The 22,865-nt window shown below is 37.9% G+C and overlaps 2 protein-coding genes across 6 annotated transcripts in view; one reads left to right on the top strand and one right to left on the bottom strand.

Moving 5' to 3' along the window:
- PLCL1 (phospholipase C like 1 (inactive)) overlaps positions 1 to 22,865 on the bottom strand; it is a 328,454-nt gene that overhangs the window by 194,878 nt on the left and 110,711 nt on the right. The window lies entirely within an intron of this gene.
- On the top strand, positions 13,714 to 15,140 carry LOC105237975 (40S ribosomal protein S25-like). The gene is made up of 2 exons (XM_034644896.1): positions 13,714 to 13,782; positions 14,727 to 15,140. The coding sequence occupies exons 1-2, from the start codon at positions 13,714 to 13,716 to the stop codon at positions 15,138 to 15,140; spliced, it is 483 nt and encodes a 160-aa protein (XP_034500787.1).

Here is a 22,865-nt window from a genome sequence, read left to right as displayed (position 1 = left end):
CACCCAGGGTTTGGGTCTCCCACCAAAGCCCTGCCCAAAATTTCTGAGGATTCCTTAGATGTGTAGAGGGTAAGGATGGGGCAGAACTTGCATTCTCAAAGTCAGTTCAACTCCTACTTTCATAGCCTTGTCTGTCCTCCACCATTTGACCCAATCTTACATAAAGCTTCCATGAATATGAGAGACCTTTGTCGATTATTTAAAGGGAGATATAAAAGGAGTTTATACAAGAGCAAAGCAAACAATTTCAAATTGAACACTGAGCATCTCTTCTTAAGTTATCTTTTGGCCATCCTACCGCTGGACTATTTCCACAGGTCCCTTCACCCTGCTTTGCAGCATCTGCAAGCTTCTCTCTCCTCTCTTTCTCTATCTACCTCCTTGAAAAGAGCACAACAAACTGCCCTCCTTATAACAGGATGTCAACTTATCCTTTCTCCTCTGCAACCTTGGGTCTAGCCTCCAACATATTCCCATTTCACTTTGTGCCCCTAAGTAAATTATCAAGCTATTTTTACAAATAAAGTTTCTCCCTCCCTTCAGAACTTGGATGATAGTTGTTAAGATATGGATTTAGCTTCTAACTCCCATTTCACAAGACTGAAGTGGAATAATTTGTCCCTAAATGGAGCTAATAAGGAGAAATGAGTTTGGGTAGGTTTCCACTCCATGATTTAAGAACGGGGCAGCCTGAACTAGGGAGTGACTCCACATGCTCATTCATAAGTTTGGGCATCTGAATCCAGTCCAGCAACCATTCTCAGCTTCTCCTCTGATCTCTCTAGTTGTAGGAACTGACCCTCCTTTTTCAGAAACAAATCTGACTTTTGGTTCATAAGAAAAGGCACTCATAGGCCAATGTTAATTATCTTTGAAATCTCAGTTAAGTCCCCTATGATCTCACATTCCACACTGTACCAACCTGGCTTATAGGAACTCTTGCCTCTGGAACCTCTCCTCAGCCCAGCATACAGAGAAGCAGGAGATCTCTCTACGAAGGCAGTTTCCAAATCTGGTCTGATTCTGCTAAAACTACAGAAGACACTGGCTCATGAGAAAAAGCAAAAAGGCAAAGGGACATAGAACTAGAAATGCAGACATGTCTTAGGAGATCAACTTAATATCCCTTTGCCTTGGGTATCACAAGGTTTTCAACACAGCTTACACCAAAAACCTTCTGCCCTTTGGGATTCATTTGACCAGTTAAATATTTTACGATAATCTAATTGGGACATAATCTTTAACCACCGGTTATTTGATATTCCCTACATAATATAATCTGAAGACACATCACCCACCAAAATGATAAATAGGCTTGAAATATAAAAGTTGCCAGTTCACTCATAGTTCATTGATTAATTCAACAAATGTTTATTGAGGGTCTACCATATGCCCACCAGTTCAAACTCATAGGTTTTCTAGAAAGCTCTTGCCATGATTGTGTTTACACATTTAAAAAGCCACACACCTACAGGAGAGGTTACCATTTCCAAGATGCATGTGAAATCTACATGAACAAGAGTCCTTTCCTCACCAGCTATCAAAACAGGCCTGTCAAAGGAGCAAGGTATAGGTTCACCCTTGTTCCCACTCTCTTTCCCTAAAACACATCCGGTTCTTAACTGTTTTTAAAGGCATCTTTGAGTTAACAAAACCAAAATAAAAGTTTTTTTTGTTTCTCCCCAAAACTGTTTCTTATCCCAATGTTCACAGTTAATGGTGTCACCTTTCACCCAGTTAAAAGGCAGCCTTAGAATCACAGCTGGTGCTCCCTCCCTCTCACTTCTCATATCCAATCCACCAGCAAGTCCCCTTCTGTTCTACCCAAAATCCCATCCACCATCCTGCATCCCATTTTTCACCATACCGACCCCTACTGCCTAAACAGAGCCAACATCACTTTTAACCTAGACAATTGTAACATTTTCTAACAGGTCTCCTCATTCACTCTTACCCCCTTACAAAATCCATTCTAGCATCTAGAAACTAAACCAGGTATGTCCTCTGCTTCTCAATGGTTCCCATCACACTTGAAATAAAATCTTAACTTCACACAGTTACAAAGGGCCTGTATCCATCATTTCAGTTTTGGCTGCTCATCAGAAACACATAAAGAGCTTTTAAAAATACCTAAGTGCCATCCAGATTAATTAAATCAAAGTTTCTGGAGGTGGACTCCAGCGTTGGTTTGTTGTTGTTGTTGTTGTTGTGTTGTTGTTGTTGTTGTTATTGTTTTTAAGTGTGCTTTCAGAGTAGAGGACCCCTGCTCTCCATGCCTTCCTCTCTGATTTCATCTCTTGCCCCTGTCCCCTCCATTCATTACTAACCTCACTAGCCTCTCTGTTTTCTTTAAACCACAGTTTCTTTGCTTTACCTCTTCATTCATTTAAGCTCTTCATTCCCACCCTCCACCCGCCACCCCCCACCACTGACCATTTTCATCTCACTGGTTCCTTCCCATCTTTCAGTTCTCTACCCAAATATATTACCCCTTCGAAGGCTTTCTGGGTCCACCTAATAACCTACACCAGTGGTAGTCTCTGCAGCAGCAACAGCAGCATCTGACACCTTTTTAAAAATGTAAATTTCCAGGCCCCACATCAGGCCCCTATTAAATCAGAAACTCTGAAGCAGAGAGCACAGCAATCTTAATGTTTTAATAAGTCCTACAGGTGATTCTGCTGCACACTAAAGTTTGAGAAGCACTATTGGGTGTGTGTGTGTAATGTGTGTACATATGTATATATTTATCTGACTACCTCCACCCTTCTTTTTTTTTTTAAGATTTATTTATTTATTTATTTATTTATTTATTTATTTGACAGAGAGAGCGAGCACAAGCAGGGGGAGCAGCAGTGAGAGAGGGAGAAGCAGACTCCCCACTGAGCAGGGAGCCGGATGCAGGCCTCCATCCCAGGACCCCACCCAGGACCCCAGGATCATGACCTGAGCCAAAGGCAGATGCTTAACCAACTGAGCCACAAAGGCACCCCCACCCTTCTACTCTGTATTACCCAACTTTACCTCCTTCACAGCAGCCATCTGAAATTTTTATTTAATTTTTTTAAAAAGATTTTATTTATTTATTCGACAGAGATAGAGACAGCCAGCGAGAGAGGGAACACAAGCAGGGGGAGTGGGAGACGAAGAAGCAGGCTCATAGCAGAAGAGCCTGATGTGGGGCTGGATCCCAGAACGCCGGGATCACGCCCTGAGCCGAAGGCAGACGCTTAACCACTGTGCCACCCAGGCGCCCCATGAAATTTTTATTTAATTTTTTAAATTGTCTGTCCCTTCCCCCACCCAGAATAAGCTCCATGGAAACTTAATATTCACTCTTATATGCCCAATGATTAGAGTAGTATCTNAAATTTTTATTTAATTTTTTAAATTGTCTGTCCCGTCCCCCACCCAGAATAAGCTCCATGGAAACTTAATATTCACTCTTATATGCCCAATGATTAGAGTAGTATCTGACACATAGTAAGTACTCAATAAATATTTATTGAACAAATGAACCCAAAAACAAACCAATCTAGTCCCTTTCTCCCCCAGAAGCTCTAAAGGTTTGGTTTGGTTTGGTGTGTTTTCCTCTAGAGTCAGGGCCCCTGAGGAAGATGTATACAGGGATCTATAGTATAAGGTCTCAGAAAACAGTATCAAAATCAAACCAAATGGCCACACACAAGCAAACTCTAACTCTTCAGAAGGGAGGTTTTTTTAATGTTGAACATGTTTGGCTCATATGAATGTGAAGTAATTGCTATGTATGACTAACGCACAGCTGGAAGGCCTCATTAAATCTCAGGTAACCTGCCAAGGCATTTTTCCAAGGAAACAAAAAGGCAAGGAAAGAGCACTCAAGAAAGTATATTGAAAGCAGAGATAAGGAGGGAGCTGGGCACTCAGGTCAGAAGCCAAAATAATCCCAAATCCCACCCCCAAAGGATATTCTCCCTTGACTCAGGACCATGGAAATGGTGGTTTTCTGTTCATATGTGTCCCTCCTCCCACTCTACCCATACCATCGTTCCCAAAAATATCTTTTGTTTGATTTAAATTTCTCTAAATGTTAGTGAAGCACTTTGCAGATCTTTCCATTTGTAACATCTTTTTCTGTGAATGGCCTGTAGTTTTCTTTTAGGCTGTTTGCCATTTTCCAGTTAATTGGCAATTAAATTTACTCTTATGTATCATATGTATCATATGGGCTGTCATTATTTTTCCTAGTTTGCATTTCACTCTTGACTTTGTTTTGATTATTCCTCCCTCAGTCACAACTTAAATTTTTATTTAGTAAAATGTACCCATCTTTTGTGTTAATGTTTCTGATTTTATGTCAATAAATAGAAAAGCTTCCTCTACATGAAATACATTGAAATATTCACCTATATCTCCTATCTGTACTTCTGTGGCTTTTTTTTTTTTTAACTCTGATCCATCTGGAGTTAATTTTGAGTGAAGAATGAAGAAAGGTTCTGGGGCATCTGAGTGGCTCAGTCAGTTAAGCATCTGCCTTTGACTTTTGTCATGATCTCAGGGTCCTGGAATCGAGCCCTAAGCCTGCTTCTCCCTCTCCCTTTGCTCCTCTCCACCACTCATGCTCTCTCTCTCTCTCTCTCTCTCTCAAATAAATAAATAAAATCTTTTTAAAAATTTAAAAATTTTTAAAAAGAACAAAGAAAGGTTCTAATACTATTTTTTTGGTCCGAATAATAAGTCCATTCGGGAAACTCTATAACCTCAGCATTTAGCACAGTAAAACTGTACATAGTTGGTGCTGAATTTCTATTAAATTATTGGAAGGGCTATGAAGCTACAAAAGAACTATGGATCACACACAACAACAGATTCCAATAAAACATGTCTGCGTTATGACTTTAATGTGGCATTAATGTATATTGATATATATATATATATATTATAGATTTTATTTATTTATTTGACGGAGATAGAGACAGCCAGTGAGAGAGGGAACACAAGTAGGGGGAGTGGGAGAGGAAGAAGCAGGCTCATAGCAGAGGAGCCTGATGTGGGGCTCGATCCCACAACGCCGGGATCACGCCCTGGGCCGAAGGCAGACGCTTAACCACTGTGCCACCCAGGCGCCCCTTGATGTATATTTTAATAACTAAGTAGACAAGTATTAACCAATGTAAATTTGGTTATCACTAGTGCTAATTGCAAGAGTGACAATAACTACTGTTTATCAAGCACTTACTGTGCTTCACATGCTCTAAGTGCCTTAAATACGTTAACTTACTTAATCCTCAAAACAAACATATGAGGAGTTTCTATTCTTATCTTAATTTTACAGATGAGAATACAGAGGCACCAAGAGATGAAGAAACTTGTTCAAAGTCCCACGATTAGCATCTGGCAGATTCACACTCTGACACAGAAGCACTGCGAATTCTATGCCTTAACGACTATGTTATCCTGTCTTGCAGAGCATTGGTGACCACAAAATAGAAAAAAACAACAGGATGTTTTTGCTATTAACATCTAAAAGGTATACACATTTTATTAGGACATTCTATGTTTCTAATTCTGTATTTCTAATCTGAAAATTGAATCTATATACACCCATCCCCACCCTCACCCAACCTCCCCCCAGAACCACCTTCCTTAGAACTCAATATTACTTTTGGCTACAATATCTGATAAAGGACCTATGAGGGTCCAACACAAGGTAACTCAACACTTGATCTATATCTCCCCTAACCCACATTCCTTCACATCTTTTAAGTTTAAAATCTTACCACAAATTACTGTAATTTCCAAGCATGCCCTGATCTGAAATGGAGGTACTACAGAGCTGCACTGAATAATCTGGTCTATATAGCAAAGTCAAAAATTCCTTCTCAGCATCTTATGCTATAAGTTAGGTTTCTAAAGATTTAGACAATATTATTCAAAATAGTATTAAGAACAACAGGTGTCATTTTGTAACTCTAGCTTTTATTTAGAAAAATGAGTAGAACTTTTGGTTTCATGAGGGCAACATAAAGGCATTTTTGCTCCCTTCTGCTCTCCAAATTCTGAAACCACAAAGACGACAGGAAACAAAAACACAAACTACAACTTTGGTGAAATGAAGAAGTGACTATAATCCAACATTTGAAGATGGAAAGCAGATGGAGGGAACATTTTAGCAGAGAGGAGAAAAGTCAAGCCAATGACTACAAGAAGCAAGACAATTTGCCCCTGGAAATGCTTACGAAATGGAGATGCTGGGTACTTTGGAAGACGAAAGGAAGGGCAGTTGCTAAAATGAAGGGATTTTTAGACTCTTTCAGTCACTGGTGGGCTGCAGCTGGTTTGTACCAGCTTGCAAGAGTGAACTCTGCAGTGACCTTACATTGGTAGCTTGAAATCAACTATGGTGTGAATATTTGGAAAAGGTGGCAAATGCTACAAATCAGAGTTCTGTTTGTTTTGATTTTTTTAGAGAGCTAGTTGTTAAATATTTACCAGCCCACCACAGCTCTCAAGTCCTAACCATCAGCACCCACTAGAAATCTGAGGTTTATTTTCCAGAGAAAGCAAATGACGGGGGTTTCAGACTCAGGCACAGCAGTCACTTAAGAGGGCAAGTGAAAGGTACAATGCTGAAAACAAGCATAATATGTGAAAATCTGTACAATGCTTACAGAGAATACCTTCAAGTTGCATTCCCCTTGTCAAGAGATTGAGGGTCCTTCTCTGGTGAAACAAAACTGCCCAAGAGAAAAGATTTATGTATAATGATATTTTGTGGGTGGGTAGTCCCCTCAACAAAAGATCTAGCTAACTCATCTGATCATCCTGCAGTGAATTAGTCCACTTGGACATGCAAAGTCTAAAAAATTCATTTCCCAAACACACTTTTTCAAGAAACCACTACAAGTTATGCATTACCAAAACCAAAAAATAAACTAAAAAGGAAGAGGACGTGCATTTAGAAAACAAGGAGAGAGGCAGTGGGCTCTCCCTGAGTGACAGCTGTGCCTCAGACCCTGTGAACACAGTGCACACTGGGGCAGGAGGCAGAGGACTCTAAGAAGCAGGAAAAAAAGGGAGTTGGTAAATTATCTGGCTGCTTGAGCATACAGAATACTGTATTGGGGATATTTTGCAGAACTGTTAGAGGATATTGGAAGACATAGAATTCCAAGAACATTAAAGGGGAAAAAATGAGTCAATTATTAACTCCAGCTAAAAATAACAAAAATAAGAAAAGAGATGCAGTCACATAGGAGATCACTCAACTGTGGAAAGCACTGACATAGTCATAAGAAGATACTGGGAAAAGATATAACTAAAAATTTAGACATAATAAGTTATACAAGGAGGAAGTAAAGTTTTTTACTTTACTACATAAACCAAATTATTTAGTGCATTTTTGTAGTATACACATTTCAAATCAGGGCAGGCTTGGAAATAACAGCAATTTCTGTGGGATTTTGAACTTAAAGAGGAGGTATAAGTAAGTAAAGATCCTCATATAGCCTAATAGAAAGTAAAAATGATTAATCAAGAGGCATATTATTTTCAAATAAGGAAGTAAATACCAGAATAAATGGCTAAAAATACTGAAGTGGTTCTGCTAGTAAGTGAAAGAAGGCAGTAAGAGAAGAGAAAAAAGAATATTGTTTTTTTGTCATTTGCTCTATAAAAATATTTGACTTGATAATTTTCATATAATACTGTCACCATAATCTTTTAATTTAAATAATTAAGAAAAAAGGAATAAAGAAAAATAAAATACTTCATAAATTATGGGCAACTCCAGAGAATGTGGCAATTATTCTGAGACTTCTAGTAATAATGGGATTCCTGCATTGCAACAAGACAAATTTCCAAATCAGGAGAGATCTGTTTGAAACATCTTGCAGTAAACTGAGTATCCATCATCAGGTACTATAGTCAAAGCCTTAGTTATGGATCATTAGACAAGAGTACTTGTGATGACTATGTCAAGGATAAATTAGGAAGATTCATCTTCTGATCTTATCTTTTGGGGGAGGCCAGAATCTTTATTAGGACAATGATACTATTCATCAAATGTTCATAATAGATCAAATTTATGTATCCTTTTTGTATTTCCAATTTTGTTTTCTAAAGAAGATGGAAAAAAAATTCTCTTTATAGTTTTCTTCATACTTTTTATTTCCTGCTTTGAAATGCCAATCTAACTTCTAGAAAAGAAAATTGATTTCATAATTAGAGGAAATTACTAAGGGGGGAGGTTTAGAGTGGTAAAAACAAGAGCCCCAAAGTAGGCCCAAAGTAGTGGTAAGGAAGAAATACATTGTTCTTTCTGGAATTTTGGTGGGGAAAAGACTGAGAAACTCAATGGTATCAGGTGTTATGGGGGGAAGAATTTTCCAGATAGGGGAAATCTGTGTTGTTCAAAGGCAAAGATAAATGATGCAATTGAAGAAAGGAATGGGATAGGCTGGTGATGGGTAGTAAGGAGGGCATGTATTGCATGGTTATACACAACTAATGAATCATGGAACTTTACATCAAAAAACAGGGATGTACTGTATGGTGACTAACATAATATAATAAAAAAATATTATTATAAAAAAAGAAAGAAAGAAANTTTTGTTTTCTAAAGAAGATGGAAAAAAAATTCTCTTTATAGTTTTCTTCATACTTTTTATTTCCTGCTTTGAAATGCCAATCTAACTTCTAGAAAAGAAAATTGATTTCATAATTAGAGGAAATTACTAAGGGGGGAGGTTTAGAGTGGTAAAAACAAGAGCCCCAAAGCTTAATGGTAAGGAAGAAATACATTGTTCTTTCTGGAATTTTGGTGGGGAAAAGACTGAGAAACTCAATGGTATCAGGTGTTATGGGGGGAAGAATTTTCCAGATAGGGGAAATCTGTGTTGTTCAAAGGCAAAGATAAATGATGCAATTGAAGAAAGGAATGGGATAGGCTGGTGATGGGTAGTAAGGAGGGCATGTATTGCATGGTTATACACAACTAATGAATCATGGAACTTTACATCAAAAAACAGGGATGTACTGTATGGTGACTAACATAATATAATAAAAAAATATTATTATAAAAAAAGAAAGAAAGAAANAGAGTGGAAGGAATTGAGAACAATCATTCTCCAAGAACGGACCACTACATGTCCCCAAAGACCATTCCTGGACCAGTGAAAAACTGCCACACCAAGAATCACCCAGGAGAGGGTCAAACAAAGATTCCACGTTCTCATCCTCAGAAACTCTGATTCAGTAGGTTCAGGATGAAACTGAGGGATCAATTTTTAAAGGTGCCCCAAGACATCTTTATGAGTAGTTAAGTCTGGAAGCCACTGGATGGTGATCCCCAAGATACAGATAAAACAATATTAAAGGCACAAGTGAACCAAAGTGCAAATGTTTGCCAAGAGCCATATCTATGAGGTTTTTGTATTTCCTCCATCAGCAAAAGGCAGAGAGAGAGAAAATAGAACCGTGAGGGCTAATAATCCGTACAACAACTGAGAATTACAGCAGCGTTGAGTTGCTGACCAAATCTCACTTCCTGGTTCCATGGGAAAAATGATTAAAACTGAAACACAAAACCTCATTTCTCATTCTTTTTTATTCAATTTTTTTTTTAAGATTTTATTATTTATTCGACAGAGACAGAGACAGCCAGCGAGAGAGGGAACACAAGCAGGGGGAGTAGGAGAGGAAGAAGCAGGCTCACAGCAGAGGAGTCCGACGTGGGGCTCAATCCCATAACGCCGGGATCACGCCCTGAGCCGAAGGCAGGTGCCCAACCGCTGTGCCACCCAGGCGCCCCTATTCAGTCAATTTTTAACCAAAAGTAGCTCCCTTCCTTCAGAAAAGTTCTACCCCACTCTACGTGGACACTTATATCCCAGGTCAGGCCTCAGTTTGAATAAAAAAACAAAAAACAAAAAACATACTCTTTGGTTCCTCAGTTTGGGGTCTTTGCTTGTGAATTTCTGCACTATTAGGTGTTCTTAAATGAGGTATCTATGGTTATTGATATCCTTACGTCTAGTTTAATTTCAGCCCTTGGAATTCTTATAGTTCCAGCAAGACATGGGTACCCCAAAACTTTAGAAAGTGACTACGTACTGCACATTTATAATGATAATTGGGGGTTTTTGTTTGTTTGTTTTGTTTTACTTAAAAGCTCACTTCCTCAGATCCCTGTCAGAAATCAACAGAAAAGACAAATAAAAATCAACTCTGCTCCTGGAACAGTATATTTATATAGTTCAAATGATGTTTTTGTGATCTTAAATACTGCTTCTAAAGCTACATAATTCAGTCAAAATGGAAATTACAGTATTTAAAAACAACTTTCAAAAAAAACTGAAACCAAAAATATTATTAAGGCGCAATGGGAAAAAGAGTGTAACATAGCACGATAAAAACGGTCTTTTATCATTGAAACAATAATACTGTTTCCTCACCCAAGTGCAGCCTTCTTTTAAGCCCAGAGAGTAAAGTAATGTACACATAATCAATTAAAGCAAGTTACAAAGGCAGCTGATCCATGACTTCATAAAATAATCTCTGTCACAGTAGTGCATTCTGGGAAGCAGCCAGCTGTTGTCAAGCTGTAATGAAAAATGCCAGATAAGTGGCTTCACTTCAAAACACAGAAATTGGCCTGATTAAATCAATGGATTTCTATCAGATTTTGATATCATCTGGAAAGGAAAATCCAGCCTCCTTCTGAAAGCCAAAACACATCATTTCTTTAATCAAGAAATTTCCTCACTAGAAATAGGTAAAAGGGATTAAGAGGTACAAACTTCCAGTTATACAATAAATAAGTCACAGAGATGAAAAGTACAGCATTGGGAATATAGTCAATAATATTTTAATAACGTTGTATGGAGATAGATGGTGACTGCACTTATCGTGGAGAGCTTTGAGCAAGGTACAGAATTGTCAAATCACTATGTTGTACACCTGAAACTAATATAACATTGTATGTCAATTATACCTCAATAATAAAAATTTTTTTTAAATAAACTTTGCATTTTCTGAAAGGGAGATTCTGTGATCTAAAAAAGAATAAAGTTAAAAAAAGTTACATTTAAAAACATTCCTCACTAAAAGTTATGACATTTTAGTCAACTTAATCATTAAAGTGTCAGTTACCTAACTTCATTGGCTTTCTGAGTATTATGCCCAAGTTGCTTAGATTTATTTTCACTAAGCAGAAAAACACAGTAAGTCTAATGCAAAGCTATATTGCAAAACACATGCTTGACATTTGAAAGTATACCACCTTAGAAGTATTTAGCTCTTTTTTTAGACCTGAATACTACTTTGTTGAATTTATATCTTTCATAATAAAGGAGCTGTGTTTCTTATGAATTTTCAAAGAAAAAATTTAGAGAAAGATAAGAAATATACTTCCATTTACACAGTTAAGAAATACAAACCTTAGGACAGTGGGGTTCAAACCTGGCCATATATTTAAGTCACCAGGGAGCTTTTAGAAACTAACAATACCCCATCCCACACAGATCAAATCAAATTAAATCAAATCAAATCAAACCCTCAGAGGGTTTGAGATTTGCCTAAGTATTGGTGTTTTTTACTTTTTTAAAGCTACCCAGGGGATTCTAATGGAGCCAGTTTTGGATTAGAACATGTGGTCCATATATACAATGGAATATTACTCAGCCATCAAAAAAGAACGATTTCTCAACATTTGCCGCAACATGGACGGGACTGGAGGAGATAATGCTAAGTGAAATAAGCCAAGCAGAGAAAGACAATTATATGGTTTCACTCATTTATGGAACATAGGAAGTAGGAAGATCGGTAGGAGAAGAAAGGGAAGAAGAAAGGGGGGGTAGACAGAAGGGAGAATGAACCATGAGAGACTATGGACCCTGGGAAATAAACTGAGGGCATCAGAGGGGAGGGGGGTGGGGGAATAGGATAGTCTGGTGATGGGTATTAAGGAGGGCACGTATTGCATGGTGCACTCAGTGTTATACGCAAGTAATGAATCATGGAACTTTATATCAAAAACTAGGGGTGTACTGTATGGTGACTAACATAATATAATAAAAAAATAATATTAAGTGAAAAAAATAAAAATAAAAATCCTACCCCTAAAAAAAATAAATAAATAAAATAATGGAGCCAGTTTTGAGAATCATACACAGGACACTGACTGTCAAATTTGGCTGCACATTGGAACACTTGGGGGCAGGGGTTAAAAACAATGATTGTTTGGACTTGTTATGAGCTGAATTATGTCCCTTTAAAATTCATATGTTGAAATCCTATACCTAGGACCTCAGAATGTGACTGTACTTGGAGATGGGTTCTTTAAAGAGGTAAAATGAGGTCATGGGTACCAGTCTTTTATCTGTAGCATCATTTGAAAATATATTCTCCCATTCCGTGGACTGCCTCTTAGTTTTTTTGACTGTTTCCTTGGCTGTGCAGAAGCTTNCAGTCAAAAAAACTAAGAGACAGCCCACGGAATGGGAGAATATATTTGCAAAGGACACCACAGATAAAGGACTGGTATCCAAGATCTACAAAGAACTTCTCAAACTCAATACACGAGAAACAAATAAACAAATCATAAAATGGGCAGAAGATATGAACAGACACTTTTCCAATGAAGACATACAAATGGCTAACAGACACATGAAAAAATGTTCAAAATCATTAGCCATCAGGGAAATTCAAATCAAAACCACACTGAGATACCACCTTACGCCAGTTAGAATGGCAAAGATAGACAAGGCAAGAAACAACAATTGTTGGAGAGGATGTGGAGAAAGGGGATCCCTCCTACATTGTTGGTGGGAATGCAAGTTGGTACAGCCACTCTGGAAAACAGTGTGGAGGTCCCTCAAAAAGTTAAAAATTAAGCTACCCTATGATCCAGCCATTCCACTACTGGGTGTTTACCCCAAAGATACAGACGTAGTGAAGAGAAGGCCCATATGCACCCCAACATTCATAGCAGCAATGTCCACAATAGCTAAATCGTGGAAGGAGCCGAGATGCCCTTCAACAGATGACTGGATTAAGAAGTTGTGGTCCATATATACAATGGAATATTACTCAGCTATCAGAAAGAACGAGTTCTCAACATTTGCTGCAACATGGACGGCACTGAAGGAGATAATGCTAAGTAAAATAAGTCAAGCAGAGAAAGACAATTATCATATAGTTTCNAATGAGAAGGGGGAATGAAGCATGAGAGACTATGGACTATGAGAAAGAAACTGAGGGCTTCAGAGGGGAGGGGGGTGGGGGAATGGGATAGACCGGGNAGTTTCTCTCATCTATGGAACATAAGAAATAGGAAGATCGGTAGGGGAAGAAAGGGATAAAGAAAGGCGGGTAATCAGAGGGGGAATGAAGCATGAGAGACTATGGACTATGAGAAAGAAACTGAGGGCTTCAGAGGGAAGGGGGGTGGGGGAATGGGATAGACCGGGGATGGGTAGTAAGGAGGGCGCGTGTTGCATGGTGCACTGGGTGTTATACGCAACTAATGAATTGTCGAACTTTATATCAGAAACCAGGGATGTACTGTATGGTGACTAACATAATAAAAAAACATTAAAATTAAAAAAATTTAAAGNCAACTAATGAATTGTCGAACTTTATATCAGAAACCAGGGATGTACTGTATGGTGACTAACATAATAAAAAAACATTAAAATTAAAAAAATTTAAAGAATTTTTAAAAATGAGGTCATGGGGGTGGGCCCTAATGCTTATAAAAATAGGGAAGAAAATGAGAAAGAGGAGATTAGGTACAGACAGGTACAGACGGAAGACCATGTGAAGGAACAGGAAAGAAAGGACTACCATCTACAAGCCAAGAAGAGAGGCCTCAGAAGAAACCAACCCTCAGATACCTTGATCTCTGACTTCTGGCCTTCAGAATCATGAGAAGATAAATCATAGAAAATGAACAAACAATTGTGAGCCACCTAGACTATGATGCTTTGTTATGGCAGTCCTAGTGAACTAATACAGCGCCCATCCCCAGAATTCTGATTTCATAGGCACGGATGTACCAGGGATCAGCACCCAGGGTTAAGGCCATAGCTTTAGGTATCCTAAAGTCTGACTTCATCCGTTCTCTGCTTGATGTTAACTTGAAAGAGCAGCCACTTACACTTTGTAACACCTCTCCACTAAAGCTATTTAGTGAATATAACCAAGAAATGGAATTGAAAATTAAGTTTTTAATTTTATTGAGGACTTTGTTCCATGTAGTTAAGAACTCCCACAAGAAAGACTCTCTTTCTTTCCTCTGTTTCCAACACTATCAGCAGAAGGTGAATATTTTTTCCTTATGGGGGTGATATATTTGTTTCCTATCATCCACAGATAGTTTTCAAATATTCTTATATCTATTTATACTCCAAGCTCCAAAGCAGTCTCCCTAAAAGAACAAGGTATGTGTTCCCCTGGCCCTCTCCTTCCTACCTGCTGCTGGAAGAGAGTAACAAGTAGAGTCTGAGGCCCAAAATAGAAACCATGTTTTGATAATAGTAGAATAGACCATTAGCTGAAAACTCCCACCTAGATTAAATATTACTTGAGAGAGAATTAAATGTCTACGTTGGTTGAAATACTCTATTTTGGGGACACCATATTACAGTGGTGTGGCTTATCCCAGTTCTAACCATTGTGTGGAGAAGAGTTTGAAGAAAGAAAAACATGGAATTTAGCTTTTTTTTTTTTGTCTGACATCTTAGCAAGGTTGCAGGGGTGGCCACTACTCTCTGAGCTTCACAATACCACCCAAGGACAAGAAGAAGAAGAAAGATGCCAGAAAATCAGCCAAAAAAGACAAAGACCCAGTGAACAAACCTGGGGGCAAGGCCAAAAAGAAGTGGTCCAAAGACAAAGTTCAGGACGCGATCAATAACCTGGTCTTGTTTAACAAACCAACATGTGATAAACTCTATAAGGAAATTCCCAACTATAAGCTTATAAGCCTAGCTGTTGTTTCTGAGAGATTAAAGATTCAAGGTCCCCTGGCCAGGGCAACCCTTCAAGAGCTCCTTAGTGAAGGACTTATCAAACTGGTTTCAAAGCACAGAACTCAAGTAATTTACACCGAAAACACCAAGAGTGGAGATGCCCCAGCTGCTGGTGAAGATGAATGAACAGATCCCACCAAATGTACATTTTGAAAAATAAAACTTCATTAAATTTTTTTAATAAAAGTAAAACATGGAAGTTATTAAATCAGTTAGGAAGTTACTACAGAAGTCCAGGCCAAGGAGTTGTTGGCTTGTAGGTGGGGTTGGGAAGTTGGTGGAATAAAGGTACCCTTTGGCGTGATGGGTTAATAGGTGATGGGGATTAAGGAGTGCACTTGTGATGAGCACCAAATGTTGTACAGAAATGTTGAATCACTATATTATACACCTAAAACTAATATTACACTGCATGTTAACTAACTGGAATTTTTAAAAAAATATTTTACTTATTTATTTGACAGAGAGAGAAAGAGAGAGACAGCACAAGCAGGGGGAGTGGCAGGCAAAGGGAGAGGGAGAAGCAGGCTCCCTACAGAGCAGGGGGAGCCCGATGTGGGACTTGATGCCAGGACCCCAGGATCATGACCTGTGCCAAAGGCAGTCGCTTAATCCACTGAGCCACCCAGGTGCCCAACTAACTGGAATTTAAATAAAACCTTTTAAATAAAAAGGTACTCTCTGGAAGTACAGTCAAGGTGAACTGATGACGCACTAAATGTGGAGGGAGTTGTCAAAGATGGCTCCCAAGGTTCTAAGAAGATAGAGGCATTATTTACTTATGAAGAACAGAAGAGAAGCATATTTCTAGGGGAAGATTAAGAAATTGAAACATGTAAAATTTGAGATATCTGTGAGACATAAACATGGAGCTGTCACATCAGAATTGAAGGGATGAGTCTGAAATTCAAACAAGTTTGTTCCAGAGGTAATTTGAAAGTAAATTCTCTATTCATCATGAGCCTTGGAATCATTGCCCAACTCATCCCCAGTACAGAGTGCAAAACAAGCACAGCCATCCAAATACCACCCTAAATTCTTAGGGAGAAGTATAGGGCGCCAAGTCGATCATTCCTCCACAAGGAAAAATCATATGTGTGTTTTCAAAATTCTATGTCGAAAGTTTATTTCTAACATGCCCTTATCCAAACAGTCTCTGCAATATTTAGATGCCAAAATGGCAAAGAACATCATAGGTTGCTTGATGACAGCAATCTGTAAAAGAAGCTAGTAAAGGAGGTAAGACAAGGAGAGAAAAGGGCTTTATAAAATTTTATCCAGAGGTCAGAATTTTAACTTATGCCTCTTTTATCTAAAAGTACTCATTCAAATTATATCAGTCATTTCAGTAGTGCTTTTGAATATAAGAAAGAGAGAAAACTTTCTGACTTGATTGCTGTGGTTATGGGAAAGGTGTTGTGGATGTGGATATGCTGCCTTCACAAAGTCAAAAGCATGAACAGTAATATTCCTGGCTCTAAAGAACACTCCCCAGCTGCACATTTATAAACTTCCATGAACTCATTGAAAGTGGGTTCAGGGATCCATTAGGCATTTTATCTTATTATCCCTTGCTAACACTACTTTTAAAAGAGCTGAAGAAAGAAATCCCTTGGAAGACCACTTCCTGTCCATTTATATCCTAAAAGGGATCCTAACAAAAAAACACCTGCTGGCAAGCCAAATCACTTATCTTGAGATAAGAGAAGGAACAATAAACACATTCATTTTAAAGTATTCATCTTTTAACTACAGGCCACTAGTATTGACAGCTGCCGTGAACTTTAATTGGCTAAGGTGCATTAGAGCCAAAATACTCTCATATTTGCCCTACAGATTTCTGGAAGCATCTCACAGCAAGTACCCTTGCAGCTATAACCATTTTAACCCAGCTTACTCTTCCAGGAAGTTTATTTTAGACTCTGAAATTTAAATACTGTACCCAAAAAAAAAAAAAAAGCACAAAGACTTTACAGAATCATTATATAATGTAGGCTACTGGGACAATGTATAAAATAAAGAGAAACTATGAACATCAAGAACCTTCTTTCTCTTACGCCTTGATTTTAAGTCATTCAGCAGGCCAGTTCCATTGGTTTCCATCAATCATTATCCATGATGATAACGAACCAGAACAAATAGGCAATTCACCAATGACCCTCATTTTGCCCAAACATCAGAGCCTTTTCCTAACCAATCTACCTAAAGGTTTGCAATTAATCTTTTTATTCTGCTTCCTACCAGTTATGGAGGAATTAATATATAAAAAGAACACAAAGATCAGATGAGAGGCAAAAATAAGAGGAGGAGTAAAAGAGGGCAACTTAGATAATTCCCCAAGTGGATAATGAGCTCCTGAATAATTAAGAATCAGCTAAGAAATGGTGTCCACCCCATTCACTGAATTTTTTAAAAGTTCTCTTTTAAGTCAAGGGCAAGCCCTTTAAACGGCTAGTAACTGCCCCACTCATATATGTTTATTCCTAGGAGCAGGTACTTTAAAATAGTTCCTTTATTACTTTTTCACTTTTTATACATTGATCCTAAGCCTCACCAAAGAAGGAGAAGGAGAAAACAAAACAAAACCAGCAGACCTGAGCAAATCAGGATATCTTCCCTAGCAGATGGGCTCTTCCTTTCTTTTAATGCAGCAAAATGCTTAAAATGCTGTCTTCGATTTCTTCACCATTCCGAACTCCATCTCCTCACCCCACTTTAATATTAACTCAAGGCCACAGTCTCTATGCCTCACTCCAAATCCCTGCAGTGTCTAGAACAGTGTCTTAATCATAATAGGTGACCAGGAAATAGTTCTTGAATTAAACTATATTAAAAACACCTTCCTGCGCGCGCGCACACACACACACAAATAGTGAATTATCAAGAAAGACAAAAGTGTCTAGAAATGAAAAATAACTGTGTCTGGTGTGGCAGAGAGCTGCCTCAGGATAGCAATTCCTAAACCATCACAAGCTAAAGAAAATACCCATATTCTCAACACAACCCCCTTCCACAGGACCAGAGCACTGAAACTAGCCACATCTCATCAGATTGTGACTCTGTGTAATGCGTTACTGTTGAAGGGCCCTGAGGTCAACATGAGTAGCAAACAGAGAAGTGTGGGGAAGCTCCCAGAAGCCTAAAACAAAGAACTTGGAAATATTTTGGATCCTTTAGTCACACATGTCTTACTCACTCACCATTCAAGAGAATTTATTCTAAAATAGCCCAGTTTTGTTCTACGAAGGATATTTAACAGTCCAGGCATAAGCAAAATTGGGAATATACGTGTAAAGTTACCAGAGCCCTGTAGTTTCGGTAACTTCCCCGAACATCTTTAACTTCTCCATGTTCCCTGCCTTGTTCAACTGACCCTGTAGTAATAGAAACATTCAACAGAGAATTTTACCATAGTCGTTTGTACCTCATAGTGGCGTTAAACCTGGGAATAAAGGGCTCTGTCCCATGGTAAAAAGCTCAGTTGGTGAGTTGGTTTGCTAGTTGGTTGGTAGGTAGGTTAGTTGGAGGAGGGCAAGAAGTCCATTCTAATACCCCTAAAATCATACTCAGTAAGGCCATCTCGAAACAGGAAGACAAACTTCACTAGGACCATTTGTCTAAAGGTACTTGTAGCTTCTGCCATTAAAGGGGAAAAAATGGGTGGCATTTGGGTGGAGAGATTAGTAACGTCATGAAGGACCAGCCTTATAAGTTGCTGAGCCTTATAAGCAACAGCTGAGCCCCTGTAATTCTTCTAGTCCAGGTTAATGACTTTATCCTCTTTAAAAAAATAAAATATCCTCTGAGTAGTATAAATTATAGCAACCACTCCAGACTACTGCTTTGCAGTGACCGGGGCAACAGGGAAGAATAGAATGAAAATAACTTCCACAGGCCTGATCTAAACACTTTTATAGGGACAAAGAGAGCCTATTGCTGCTGGCAACAGACACTGCCAAGTCTGTACCTTCCCTTCTGAGACACCACCCACTTTCATTTACCTGTCAAGGTGGCCCTTATTTTCATTCCAGTCATCCATGTAAAATTTAAGAGAACAAGCACAGAATGTGGCTTAGCCCTAAGCCCTCACTGACCTTCCCTGCCAATCTCCAGTCAACCTGTCCCTCATAACCCTGATATCATAACATCTGCTCTCTCAGAGCTTTGATACGGAATAAAGCGTGAATATCATAAAGAGTAACTTTCTACATAATTCAGCAGACTATCTCTATAGAAAAGGAAATAATAGAAGATACAATAAACCAAATAAACCCTTCCCAGATAGAACAACAACAACAAAAAAAACTCTGAAGACCTTTACTCATCCTTCTCCTTTTGTAAGAATTTCTGTGAGTTACAAATGCAATTAATAAAACAGCAAACACCCCTCAAGATGTGTCCAGGCAGTGCAAAATGGTTCTCTAAAAATTATGGAGGCAGATGACCTACTAGATTACAGAACTTGGAAGTTTCTATGTCAGTAATTTGTAGCTCGGCAGGCCTGGCCACTGATACAAACAGCCGTTGATACAAATTGATAAACTACAGATCTATGAAAATATATCACTTTTCCTAAGCTTGCAAGGAAATGAAAATTATCAAAGGATAAAGCATAGTAGGAAAAGAAAGTCTCTTTATACAATAAACTATTAGGAAGGAAAATAAAAGACTCAGCTATTTCATTTTATTTTTAACCCCTTAATTTTCACACAAAGTCATTAAAAATAAAAGAATCCAAATATCTTTTTCTCAAGATACCTCACCAAATAGCTCAACTGCAAAACATCTGAGGTTTAGTTCAGTCACAGAGTTTGCATGTATTCTATTTTGTGAAGAACACATCTGTTGGAGTCGTGTTTCTAACAACCAAAATTGTATGGTTTCTTAAAGCAATGTAGTAATTGAAGATTCTCCTTGACTGATAATTCTCAAAAGCATCTCTTTAAAATATGAGGTTGGGATATGTGGTAAGTCTTATATGCTAAAAGGCCACTATCTTCTCTTTATAAAGGCGTGATCTGGTTAAAACAACCCAAGCGGTACATATTCCATTTCAAACTGCTTTCAACTACTTTTGCTGCTTTTACCTAAAGCAGTAGTAATGAATTTTTCTTTATTCCAGAAGTTCTATGACAAGTAGTCATTTGCACAAATTACTGCACACTCTTCCATGCAGATTCACCCCCTGGGAATGACTTCCTCTTCTCTCTTACTCAATGAGACATGTTTATTACAGGACAAAAATAGCAAAAGGACAACTTAAGGCAGTAAGTTTGATTCGGTAAATGGACTGGCATTAGGTATATTATTTTCTCTTTTTTCCATTATTCTTTAGCCTCACATGATCGACTAGAGAAAGGATGAAAGATGATAAAAGTCAAAGAATGAGAAACAAAGATGGAAAAAGCACATGGAAAAAGTATTCTGCATCATTTATTTTGCTAATTACTTAGGCACTGTTTTTACCTTTTCCGTGGTTTTTCGTGAGAATTTCCATCTGCCCAGAATCCAAATGCATAGCTTTCCCATCCTCTACTCCAGAATCAAAACATATAAAATGCTCAGTCTTTGATTATTCCTATAAAATATCCTTCAATCACTCACATCCCTTCTACCTAAACTTCTGAAGCTCCTGAAAGCTGACAAGATTAAGAGAAGGAATTTTTACTGAGGATCCCAATGAGTCACTTGAGTCATAGAAATGGCCCAGGCCACTTCTGTTAGTCTGCTAATAACAGAGGTGCGTCATTTCCAAGTAAAAAATGGGGGTCTTCCTGGCCACAGAGCTAAGAGTAAAAGAGGAGAAGCATCTCCATTCACCAGTAGAGGAACATACTGCCTCATCACCTGAAAGGTGAGCTGTTTCCCCCTGGAGTGTTTATAAAACCACTGATATAAATGTATAAAACTAAAAGGAGGGAAGTATGTATAATAAATGTCACCATGGCACAAATGAAGCCAGAAAATGACTCACTTAGAAACTTTTTCTTTATTTATTCATGAACCTAATTTTAAAACTAAGAATTAAGATGAAGAACAAACATTAGCAATTACAGTATCTCATTTAGTTATTTGACACATGCCCATGCTAAAATGTTCTCCTTTCAGAAAAGTTAAAATTAAAAGAAAAGCATAAAGAAAAAACATCACCAAAGGGGAACGATATCATCTAAATATATTAAGACATTGACTATGGACATGCTGGTGTATTTTCTCCAGATACTTTTCTAGGTATATTTATTTTTTTGTTATTGTACCCAGATGTGTACATAACTGTGGATCCTTTACTTCATTTACTGTTGTAACATCTAAGCTATTAACAACTCTATAAATATCATGTTCATGAATGAATTTAAACTTGAAATTAAGCAAAAGTAGAGACAGTGACTCATCAGTGATTTAACAACATGCAAAAAAAGAAAGTTCAAAGATACATTTCCATCATTAACACTTCATCATATTGTGTCCATAAATACTTTTCAAACTGTAGGATCTGGTGTAATTTAAGAGAGAAAAAGAGAGTTCCCGTTCAGTGCTTAACAACTTTCAAAAAATAATCTATTTCAGGAATTTTCAGAGCTAAAAACCATACCAGTAACAATAATGTTAGTCTGGATTCCACCCAGAACATCGCAAATATTCATCTAAAACATATCTCAAGCATCAGCTAGCATCTATCTTGCTTCTTTAAAAATCTAATGGGATCAAGAGAATTTTTGTATCAGAAACCACCTGGAAGCTCCTAACACCTCCTTACAGTTAAGGCTTAATACCAAATAAACATTTACTTGCTTAATGTCACTGAGTACAGAGCCAGGGAGATTTAACCTTGACGGTGAAGCCATTTGTGCTGAATGATACTGTAAATTAGAAAAATGGCTTGTTCAAAATGAACTAATATACCAATCAGTGTGTTTATTGAGCAATGTGAAAGGAAAAACTGACGCTTGTATGAAAGGAAGGTCCTGAATCTGTATATCTTTAGCTGAAATATATGCACATAATAACTAGATGCAGACATAGAGCTACACCAATTCAAAAAAATCTCATACCATCAATTGGTATGAATGACCTCTGGTTCCAAATTTAAGCTTAAAATTTGTGCATTTCTCAAAAAAAAATAGGTCCCTTTATGTGCTTTTCCTAAAAGTGGGGGAAAAAAACTACACCTTATTTGTTTATTAATTTTCACAAAGCTTGCCATAACTTCACAAATGCTGATTATAAGCACTGGTTTAGGTCATTATTCCCAATAAACTGCACAACCTTAAAGTTTTCCATAGTACGCACAGATGCTGGTACTCAAATTATTCTGTCTTAGAAACAGAACCATACCACCTACCCCCTGGGAAAAATATTAATATTTCACCCACAGACATTTGAATTGGAAGTCTGACCCATGAAGAAAGATGTCTACTGAGAATCCTCCTCCCAAATAGTCCTTCCAAATGAGCCAGAGAAGTTTGTAAATCTAGAAACCACTATAGCTATTTCTCCAGAATTTTTATAAAGACGCTCTCCAAGCTGACTTACATAATATCTGGATGTTTGCCTTGAAAAAGCTAATTTTGTTCATTACAATGCTCCTTTTGGCCTTCTACCTTTCTTCTTTGTATTACTAGCATTAGCAAAAGGCAAAAGGTTACCCTCAGAATGAGAATGCCAGGACACACCAGCAAATTAATACTTGAAATCTCAAAGACAAGAGACACACAGAAGAAGATGAATACACTAGGGTGGGGCTCAATGCCATTGGCAGCACCAAGATGAGTTTAGGTGATAAATGGAGTCAGAATTAAACAACATTGAATTATACAGGGAGAAAGCCATTTCCCTTTTGGTTCATTTTTA

This window comes from Ailuropoda melanoleuca, chromosome 2 (genome assembly GCF_002007445.2).
Source record: "Ailuropoda melanoleuca isolate Jingjing chromosome 2, ASM200744v2, whole genome shotgun sequence".
NCBI lineage: Eukaryota > Metazoa > Chordata > Mammalia > Carnivora > Ursidae > Ailuropoda > Ailuropoda melanoleuca.
Note: the sequence above shows the minus strand (reverse complement) of the source record. Positions and strands in the feature narration are given on the sequence as shown.

What these genes read in the sequence shown, in the direction of transcription:
- LOC105237975 (XM_034644896.1), top strand. Translation starts at nt 13,714, where the DNA reads ATGGGGGTGGGCCCTAATGCTTATAAAAATAGGGAAGAAAATGAGAAA. An exon ending in AGGAGATTAGGTACAGACAG is followed by an intron (nt 13,783 to 14,726) that starts GTACAGACGGAA and finishes CTGACATCTTAG; the next exon opens with CAAGGTTGCAGGGGTGGCCA.